The sequence below is a fragment of the Morone saxatilis genome, unplaced genomic scaffold (assembly GCF_004916995.1).
Source record: "Morone saxatilis isolate NCDOM2014 unplaced genomic scaffold, NCSU_SB_2.0 Contig11, whole genome shotgun sequence".
Taxonomy (NCBI): Eukaryota; Metazoa; Chordata; class Actinopteri; family Moronidae; genus Morone; species Morone saxatilis.
Window position 1 is genome coordinate 28,460,749 of NW_023339663.1, and position 10,758 is coordinate 28,471,506.

Here is a 10,758-nt window from a genome sequence, read left to right on the forward strand (position 1 = left end):
ACGCACACGCGCACACACACACACTACAGAGACATTTAAAAAGCACCTGGATCCAAGTAATCAGCCTGACTTTGAAAGGAGAAAATACTATTTCCATCAACGTTTCCCCACTAAAAATCCGTCATATGCGTGTGAACTGGTACTGCAGAGTCGTCAACACGTCCGGGTAGCTTTACCTCCACTTACAGTTATAATATAAAAAAATCTAATTAGGATTTGTTGTCATCTTGTCAGTTTCAGTGTTCCCTTCGCTACTTTGGAAGGTGCCGCTCTGGGGATGGAGTACGCATCCTCGGTTTGATTTTCAGCACTGCGGCGTCCACTCGGACCAACTCTTCAGTTTTCTCACTGCTCAGGGGCGGAGTCAGGACGCCTGAAGGGACAGGACAGTTGCTGTGACGCTCCAACTCCACATCCTGGTAAGAGTAGGCCTTGTCCTGTAAACAGCAGACATACAGATTAACTGTGCTGTCACTACAAGGGCAGAGTTTGAGACAGGCTCAGTGCTCAATCAGGTCCATTATGCACATTATACAAGCATACTGTGGAAAAATTTGAAAACGCTGTTAGCTTTAGATATTTTCTAGAAAAATGTCTGCGTATTTTTACATGTCCTGTGTTCAATTGACATGTTTGCCATGTAAAACTCTGCATTGTCCGAGTATATTACAATACTGTCACTTACCAGCCATGTAATGTAGGAGGCATGGGTCTGGATGTTGTGCATGTCATCTGCAGGGATTCCTGTGAATGTTTTCATGGGAGAGCCGCCGACCTCCCGCAGCGCCACGGCGAACGGCACCATCCACCTCACGCACTCCTCTACCTCCACCCACTTCAGAGCTGCACAGGCACAAGGATGAACAGAAGTCAGGACAACACAACCAGGGTAACGCCAGCAGGAAAAAGTTTACTTGGACGTTGTAAGTTTTGCTCAAGAACTCTCCAATGAAGACAAGTTGTTTTTACCTGACACTTTTTCCACCACTTGTAGAGAGGAGAAGTGAAACAGAGCTGAAGCAGCGAGGATGCCATTGGAGAACTCGAGGCAACGCACATCTAGCATGCACAGATCCAACAACTAGAAAAGGGAAGAAAAATAAATACAACCGTTATCAAACATCAGAGGATACCTCAAGACAAGTACCACAAAAAGGAGGAGTCTCGACCGAATAATCAGTGGTCTTTGTATAAATACTGCTTCTCACAGGTCGTAGGGGGACTTTAAACACAGCATCCTCTCGGAAAATGGAGAGCTGTTCCCTCTCCTACTGAGCTCTACGCTCCACTGTTACAGTGCATACACCACTGTGTGCGCTTTTCATATCAGCAGGCTTTATGTTTCTTCTCCCCAGTGACATTCCCTCTTAGTGAGTAACAGGTGTTGTAGTATTTCTGTGCCACTTGGATGTTTGTGGGTGCCGGGCGAGGCGCCCTTGTCCCACTGACAATAACCTTTAGAGGGCAAAGCCTACATGAATTACAGTCTGGAGTAAGAGCAGTAGTAGACATCCATATAGTGTTTATAGTATGGCCTCCTATTTCTGTCTTTGCTCTGTACCAAACTGATTGATCAAATTATTAGCTAGGAATTAAAAATTAAAAATAAAACATGCCTCTGCAATCTGTGTGAAGGTATCCTGGGGGTATTTGGGCAGGAGCAGCTCATCTGTCTCTTTCAGGTAGGCCACCTGCATGTAAACATTAAGCCAGGAGATGGGAGTCTGTGGACTGAGACTCCACTTCAGCTCCTGTGTTAGAAAGACAAAGAGCAGATTGGCTGTTAGCGTCAGAGACGTAAAACCATCACAAACAGCAATACCACCAGTTGGAACTTGAACTTAAATAAAAAATGTACATGGTTCCAGGAATGTGACAACTAAACCTTTTGCACAGACTTTGCTCGAAAATGACGTAATAAAAGACAACGAGGAGAACACCATTCGTGGTTTATGTTGTGTTTATTAAGGGACAATAATTCCAAGTTCTACCAAAGCTTCGTCAGTTGGGGTAGATTGGTTAAGTGATACTTGTAGACCAGTACATATGGATGTGTCATTGCTCATAGTGTGAATGTTCTTTACCTTCATAATAATGATTTCCATACTGAGAATCTCATCTTCGGTGCAGGCTTCGTCTGTAACGTAGGCAAACTGGTGGACCTTGGGAGGATACATCTCCTGGGAGAAGCAAACAGGTGAGATGAGCATTGTAACAACCAATCACACCAACAGACCAATATTGTAGGTACAATTTCAGATGGACCACAGCCTGCTTAAAAACCAGGGATCAGTCCAACCCTTCTCACCTCTACTTTGGCAGCGATGAAGAGACAGGTGATGCCTATGAGCTGCAGAGTTGATTTGAAGACATTTCTCTGCGTGGCCATGAAGCGATCAAAGTAGTCCTGAGCGAGGTGGTATGTCTCCCTGTGCAGTTTGTACACCTCACTCACCTAAAACAGGAACACACAAACATCAGTGCACCGACTTCAAACCATATCCACTAGCAGGTCTGCTTACGTGAGTAACTATGGACACTAAATGGTATCAAGGAGTCCTCAATGATGGAACACGTATTCATCAGCAGACGTTTGTCTAATGGCAAAGCTGTATTGCTATGCTAACAAAGCCATTTGTATCTTTGCTGATAGGTGTCATTCCCGTTTTATTTCAAATATTAAAATAACTGAATGAGTCTGGTTTCTCAGTACATTTCCACACAGTGTTTCACAAACAGATGCAACCAAGAGCAAAGATTCAGAAGCGGTTGAAGGCACAGGAAACTGAACTTGTGGTGGGTTGGGTGTTAATTGTGTATGATGTCTTGCCATCAAGCTCTTGGAAATGTCACAAACTGCTGTAAATTGCTTTAATGTTTTATTTCCTAGTTCAGATGCTGGGTTTTAAACCCATTTGGGTTGTTTGGTCACAAGGAAAATCAGGTCCAAATATGGAACCTTCAATGTGTGATGTGTGACAGTCAGACTTATTAAGTTGACAGGAGGTCATTTCTGTCAAATGTTGGGACAGTGCAGGACTACTACAGGAGAAACATTTGAGGACAAAATTATTTTGTACAGCGTGAATTTCAAACACCGCCTGATACAGACCAAACTGAGCCGTAAACTGTTTGTGTAGCTCAAACGGATGAGGTTTTTTTCCCTAATTAATAGCGAAATAGCACAGATACATGCATTTCTTACACACACTACTACTACTGTTTGAGCACACATGCCAAGGACTTCACCGGGATTGGGATCCTGTTTATTGATATTTGAGTTATTGATAATCCGTCACTGTTCAGCAAAAACAAACTTCATTTACTTCCGTTGTGTTAAACTTGGTGGAGCTGCTCTGTTGTGTTTTCAGTTCTGGTAGTTGATTGCTCCTCTGTCTAACGCACAGTTTATGGCTGCCAGATCCCTGTTACCTTTACACTGTGTGTCATGTTAGTGTATTGCCATAGATGTGTAGATATGGAAGAAATTTATTTCTACAGCAAGTTTTCCTGTAACTTTAAATTCTTCTTTAAAGTCTAACATATCCAACCTACCACATTAAATAGACAAAACTAACTGTCTCAGTGTTGACATTTACAACATTACTGTACTCTACAAATCTGATCTAAAGAGGTTTTGCCACACAACACTGTTAAATATCACTTTACAGTTTTTAACCACACGACAGTTACGCATAATTACCCACAAAACACATCTGAAGACAAAAGCAGGAAGAGAGAACTTAGCATTGTTCTAAGGGAGCCCAACGTGGGGGGGTCGCAATGCTTTTTTGATTTTTAGGGGTGTAAAAGAACTTCACAAACATATACAGTAGGCCTATATCTCAGACTTTTTATGTGGAGAAAAGGTTGAAATTATTATTAGAAATCCTCAACATATTAAAAACTAATTTCTAATGTATCTTGTAAATCATTCAAATTGCTTTGCCCCAACTTCCTGCAGTTATTGTGGTCTCTGTTTGGGTTCACTGTACAGTTTATCAGTTGTTCTGTATGTGTTGAATATAATATGAAACCTCTATATGGGTCACTTAGTCAGGACTCATCTGTTTACTCAATGATAGAAATAAAAAAGGAAAAGGCAGGGAACCACTGACCTACGGCCTAGTTTCCACTAGCACCAGTTCTACAGTCACGAAACTAAATGTTCTGTAAGGATTTTTGTTCCTTTGCCGTCTACTTTCTCTTATCAGAAAGCATGAGAGCCAATTTAATCATACTGTGCAGGCCAGTAGATGCTTATAAATGCAGCTTTTACTTTTATCACCCAACACACCTGAAATGATCAAAATGAAAGTCATTACATGCTTAGGTGTTGTCATACTGGTCACCCAGACATGCTACCGACCTCCATGAGCCAGTCCAGGAGAATTGCCCTCATCTTGGGCTGCAGATGAGGATGCTTCTCCATCATGTGAACGTCCCTGGTATAGGTCTTATCCTTCTCCAGCATGTTGTTCCACACCACATCCTTACTGGCCCAGCTGGTAACAACACAGGAAGGACACAATGGTAACTCTTGTGCAACACATGCAAAGCTGTAACAGATGTATTTAAAGTGGCCACATAAACCACAAGAACAGAAAATACTGAGTGAACACTTCAAGTGCTCAAGCTCCTACAGGGCTTGACAGGGCTGTATTTTAGCTGCAGTTAGGGAGGTAGTGACTGAAGGTGAAGGGGAAAAATTATGAGCGGCAACCGCAGACAAATGAACACTAAAAAGGAGCCTGGGCTTTACTTATATGTCTCTAATGTTAAACACCAGCATGTGCCAGGATATCATAGAGCACCTGAGATAATCCACAGTACTCACCACAGCGCAGGCAGCGGGGCACAATGCACAGGGGTTGAATATATGTTGTTTACGTTGTAGTTGGGAATGCATGCATTTATCAGGACTGGCTGGTCCTCTTCCTGATCAGGTGTGGGGATCCACCTGTGTGGACTTGTGTAACCAGGATCAGGACTCCAGCCCAGCTTCACAGGAGAGAGGGAGAGCAGACAGATGGCATAAGAAAAATGCGAGGGTACGGTCACAGAAAGAAACATGTTGTGATAGGCCCGACTCTATACATGAAAGCCTGGAAAGGGAGTCAGCGCACCTCCCTAACTAATGTCAAGTACTAGTTAAGGCAGAATTACAACAGATCAACCAATGTGTGCTTATGGAATGAGCAACCAAGCTTGCGTTACATTTGATACAGTACAGACCAAGGGGTGAGACTCCGTGACCAGGCCATGGACACAACAGAACTGAGATGCGGGTTAAGACTAGAGTGAGGCAGATTTTTTGCCGCCAAGTGCTCACCTCACACTCACGCTGCTTCTTCTTTGTCATCTCTGCTACGTCATCATCCAGATCTTTTAAACACTGAGGAGCACAGAAGGATTCAGTTGAGTATCACTTTGTAGTACTGTCTGCCCACAGGATGGTTACTGATAATCACATTTGTAGTAACATGTTCTCAATTACCAGCCCACCTCAAAAGCAGGAAGAGAGCCTAGCATTGGCAATGGCACCAAAAAATGAGGTCAGTCTGTATGTGATTCAATTCACAAAGAGCACAGAGCTGATCAGATCAATACCCAGTGCACGAGAGTTGGTAAAAAGGTAGAAACTGAATCGTGTCCGATAGGTGTTTTGCTTTTCTTGTAAACACCAATAAATAAAGTAAATGCAACAATGGTCAATATAAGCTGTATTGACTTGCCAATAATGATGAATATATATGACAGAGTGGTGTAGTATAATCTAAATGTATGCCCTCATTTTTATTTTTTGCCCATCCTGAAAAGGATTAATGTCCCACTCTCACACCTGAAAATGGACCAGCAGTATTTGCACATTGTCATTTAACTTCTGCTGCCTGACTTTAGGGAGCAAAGAGCTTTATGAAATTAACACTGGCTACAAAAGAATCAATCCTGGCCCACAGACAGGTGAGCCAACTAAATAATGATGCATTTTGAGTCCTTATTCCTTTCTCCAGGGATCTTAAACTGCTGGTTGAGGGGCCAGAAAAAAAAAGTCAGCTCCTAGAACCCTACTGAAAGACACAGCAGCACAGGGGATTTAGAAGTAGATATACCCAATGCAGGCTGAAAAATAAGTGGTTGGGTATACCCTGCTTTACCCCACTGATGTGACACCAGTTTTACATTTTGACTGGAGCTGAAAATGGGGCCACTTTTCGGCTAGTCTGCAAGCCTTTCAGACTACTTACAATGGCAACATCTGCCTTCCTCTTTCTCGGTCGTACTGTACTTTCCTTGGGCGCCTCGGGAGCAACAGACTTCGGTTCTGTGTCTTCCCTAAAGCAACAAAACAGAACAAACAGGTGGCTGTGAGTCTCTGGGTTAGCATAAAACATTTTAAAAAGCTTGAAAATACGTGTTAATGTGCTCAAATTAAGGTCATTATAGCAACAAGCTAGCTACCCGGATGGCTAAAGCTCCCATCAACTTTCCTTTCTGTCGTCACACACTTTGATTGCCGCGCTTAAACGAGCAATGGATGAAATAAACATGGAACTCACCGTTCTCCCCGCATTATACTCAGAGGGATGTGTGTCCGTTTCGGAGTAAACCTGTGAATGAGAAGGGTTTTTTACTTATTTTCTGGGGTTTCAGAAAACACATTCATTCACTCCCAACCCCCACTCTCTCAACTCCCTCCTTCTGACAAAGCCCAACTCAGGCGACGCGGGGAAATGCAAACTGTACTCGATGTTAAAAGTCGCCAAAAAGTACCACATATTGCACGTTTATTCTGAAATTAGTCTGTGACAAACATCAGACGCTATGCTGGCTGCTTAGCGTTGTTATTTCGCGTATTTTTAGGGGGAACCTGATTATTTCCCCCCAACTAACTTTGGACAGCTGGCTTGCCACATAATGGCCGAACGACAGGCAGAACTGGGACACCAACAATGAACAGTAACAGCAACAAACACCCAACTAACACAGCGACATTTCAGTATGAGCATCCATAGAAAAACCTTTAGGTTAATCAATTAACCGCGCTTCAACTTGGTCTGCTTTAGCCAGCGTTTAACTCAGCTTAGCTACTAAAGTTGCAGCTGAAGCTAGCTTAACTAACTCGAGTTTCTTTTCATCCACTCACCTCAAGATTCTGCCCTTGAAGTTCACTCTTTATCCACTTTTTTAAAAAGAAATGAGTATTGTGTAAGTTAACCGCCTGTTTTTCCGACTCGGAGGTGCTGTGAGAGAGTGTGTGTGTGTCCAGGCCAGGAGCTGCTTGTCCTCTGAGCAGGCGCCTTGCAGAGAACAGATGACTTAAAGCATCAACGTCAGGGAGGAGTAGCTTTAACTTGGCGCTAAACCCCCAACTCCGCCGCCTCTTTATAAACTAAATTCAGCCCCATTCACCACAGTTTCACACCCGTAGCGTGTGTAGAGCACACTTGTTTGATACAGTCGGTCTATATTGTGCTAAAGAAAAGGAAAAATAAGTTTTATAAACGGAAGGCGTGACTGCCGTTGGTGACAGCTGCGGGGGCGGAGTTTCCAACGAGGAAGTGTTCGGGCACCGCGTGGCTAGTCTGTCAGATGTAAACAAAGCCGCAGTCCTTTGGATTCAGACTAAAATAAAACATAACACGGCCACATTATGGTGAACTAACTGAGCCTTCACGTTCTGTGAACTCCACTGAAGGTTGTCACTCACTGTCACCCTGGGCGCATCTATTATTTAGCAAAAAAATAACTATGTTAGCCTGCCGGTGCTTCTGTCGGCGCCCATTTCCCGCGCGGGTTGCCATTTATCCTCCTATTTCAACCACGCAATCTTCTACAAACTAACCTGCTGCACTGCTAAATGCGTTTTAATCCAGGTTCTGGTGTAAATGAAGATAAACAATCGTTTTATATACTACCGGCTTGATATAGATTTTGAGGATGGTCTACTGTTTATAATCTTATTCGATTAAACTAAATTGACCTTTGGCCAGTCACGTGATCTGCATGCATAGAAAGACTGAAAAACAAGATTTTTTCCTCAGCTCCCTGGATTCTTCACAAAAACGGCAACATGAAGTTTTTGGACCTTTTTGGGCGCCTGAAATCTGTGGTTATTGGAATGATTCACGTTAAAGCCTTACCAGGTAAACTACACTGACCTCTGCCCTCAATGTTCTAATGTAAAGCTGTCAGTGGTGGATGAAGACATTCAGTTTCTTTACTTTAGTAAAAGTAGCAATACCACACAGTAAAAGTACTCCATTACAACTGTCCTGCATTGAAAATGTTGAAAAAGTTCTCAATGCAGAAAAACAGCCCCAGTGAATGTTATACTGTTATATATTTATTAAATTATTAGATTGCCCATGTGTTAATGTGTAAGTAGCATATATCTGTTACTGTTGGTGTAAGTGAAGCTCCTTTAAACTACTTTACTGTTGGGTAGTGAGTTAGGGGACCCCCAGGGCTCCTTGCGGGTGTCCCCACAAAAATGGGGAATCATTTATTAAACTACTATTTCATTGACTAGAAGTTAGCTCAACGAGAGAATCTACAAGAATGACTATTCTGTTCATACAGTACAGTAGGTTTCACACTTTTCACTGTTAATCTGCCAACCTACCGTATAGACAGTTATATTATCAGACGGGAGAGACTACATCTTATCACATATAGGTCTGCGGCCTGTGTTTAATTTGGGGATCCTTGCCACCAAAGAGGTTGAGAACCACTGGTTTAACAATGTATCATATTTTATTAAGATGATCAAATTTGTTAAGTTACTAACCAGTAACTATAACTAATGCTAGTTGAGTAAAATGTACAATATTCTCTCTGAACTGTGGAGTAAAAGTGGAAAGAAATACTCAAGTCAACTACTTCAGTATAGTATTTTAATAAATGTACTTAGTTGCATTGCACGACTGCAGATCTGGGAGCATTTGTGATATCTCGTACTGTATGTAACCAAGTTTGTCGTCTATCTCAGGCACCCCCCTGGGTTGTATGAAGATGTCCCAGATCACTGAAGAAGCATGCAGGGAGGCAGCAATCTACCGTGATGCAGGGGTTGTGAGTTATTGCACATTGTGTGTGAATTCCTTACACATTTGAAGTCTTTCCAGGCCTGCCAGTAACCACCGCTTGTATACCCCTCTTTCAGGATGGTGTAATCATTGAGAACATGCACGACATCCCTTACTCCTTCTCCGTGGGCCCTGAGGTGTGCACCTGTATGACTGCAGTGTGCACTGCTGTGAGAAGCATCTGTCCATCCCTGCCACTCGGAGTGCAAATACTTTCCTCTGCCAACCAGGAGGCGCTGGCTGTAGCTCTGGCTTCAGGTTCGGTCTTTACGTTGGTTAAGTGATCGTTGTGCTGGATATGAGGCTGTAATCATCTGCAGCCAAAGCTTTCAGGACAGAACAGAACAGAGGTCTTTAGTCATGTGTTATCACGGCCAAAGTTGAAACAGATTTTCCTAGCAAACAGATTGAAGGTGTGTTTATCAGTGAAATAAGCTGCTGTGTGTTTGATATTTACCAAGAAACTGTGATTGGAGGTCAGCTAATTGTGGTTCAGACTTAGCCACAACTTTGACACAGTCACTGTTACTTTATGGTCGCAGGTCTGGATTTCATCAGAGCTGAGGGCTTTGTCTTCTCTCACGTGGCTGATGAGGGTTTCCTGAATGCCTGCGCTGGGGGCTTGCTGAGATATCGCAAGCAGATTGGAGCTGAGCATGTGCAGATCTTCACCGACATTAAAAAGAAGCACAGGTCAGATCACCATCTGTACAGTTTAAGTAGTAAGTAAACCTGTTGAACCACTGATAGGCAAAACAAACCTGAAAGCTTTTTTTACCATTTATATCTCTGAATACAACTGTAGTAAACAAAGATTCATTCAAAGGTCAAAGGTCTTTTAGTTTGTCAATAGCCTCAAAGTTAATTTGTTTGACCCAACTGCCAATTGGGTCTGGCTGGGTTTTGGTGAATTTAAATCTGTAGTTTTAAAAAAACTTTTGTTACACACTCTTTTTGCAGTTCTCAGGGGTGGAAATGATAAAATAAAGCTGGGGTTCATTTTCAGGGTTCCCAAGCATTCTGGAAAATCTGGAAATTTAGAGACTAGTTTTCCAGTCATGGAAACACCTGGAAATTGATAAAAATGACAAAATATCCTGGAAATAGTCTATGTTGTCCTGGGAAAGTTTAATTGTATCATAGCCCCTCACTGAGATTATGTTACCCTGGGAGCATATGTTGTTTGAAACTCGACTGTCGGAAGGAGGAGCTGCGCACTCTGACAATACAAATTCCTTTGTCATGCAGCAAACGTTTGGCGTCAAATCTGTTTTGGAAATGCTACTGCACTGTGTCCTATAAACGCAGACTAACATTGTGAGCAAGTGCCGTCCTGTATTGTCAAGAAAATCTCCTGGAAAATGATTTCTTAAAAAGAGTGGGAACCCTGTTTTGGTTTTTAGTCACTTTCTTCGTTGTCTGCACTTGTCAGAGGTAGTAAATACCCTTATTATACTTATTATACTGTGTTTTCTCTGAAGTGCAGCTGAATTGTCTCCCTGCTTCACTTTGATTTTCTCTTTGTTTTTGTGTCAGTCAATTTCTTGCCTAATTTTCCCTCTCTTCATTTCTTTATGTATTTTACAAATACTGTTAATGATTTCACATGTGATTCACTTATGGAAACAATAAGGATTTTACGCATATTAACTTAAAGGACCAGTGTGTA

The 10,758-nt window shown here is 42.4% G+C and overlaps 2 protein-coding genes across 2 annotated transcripts in view; one reads left to right on the forward strand and one right to left on the reverse strand.

Moving 5' to 3' along the window:
• Positions 1 to 6: 6 nt before the first annotated feature.
• ccne1 (cyclin E1) lies at positions 7 to 7,377 on the reverse strand. The gene is made up of 12 exons (XM_035651939.1): positions 7,148 to 7,377; positions 6,561 to 6,611; positions 6,249 to 6,336; positions 5,333 to 5,395; positions 4,838 to 5,001; positions 4,370 to 4,505; positions 2,309 to 2,455; positions 2,085 to 2,180; positions 1,617 to 1,751; positions 970 to 1,081; positions 686 to 843; positions 7 to 437 (listed from the first exon to the last, which is right to left on the reverse strand). Exons 2-12 carry the CDS (start codon positions 6,572 to 6,574, stop codon positions 252 to 254), a joined length of 1,299 nt encoding a protein of 432 aa, XP_035507832.1. The 5' UTR covers positions 6,575 to 6,611; positions 7,148 to 7,377; the 3' UTR covers positions 7 to 251.
• A 539-nt stretch (positions 7,378 to 7,916) lies between these two features.
• zgc:162297 (uncharacterized protein LOC555865 homolog) overlaps positions 7,917 to 10,758 on the forward strand; it is a 7,436-nt gene continuing 4,594 nt past the window's right edge. Inside the window, exons 1-4 of the mRNA XM_035682453.1 lie at positions 7,917 to 8,147; positions 8,993 to 9,075; positions 9,167 to 9,347; positions 9,632 to 9,782. Coding sequence (XP_035538346.1) covers positions 8,075 to 8,147; positions 8,993 to 9,075; positions 9,167 to 9,347; positions 9,632 to 9,782 — 488 coding nt within the window. The 5' untranslated portion in view covers positions 7,917 to 8,074. The remainder of the gene's footprint in view (positions 8,148 to 8,992; positions 9,076 to 9,166; positions 9,348 to 9,631; positions 9,783 to 10,758) is intronic.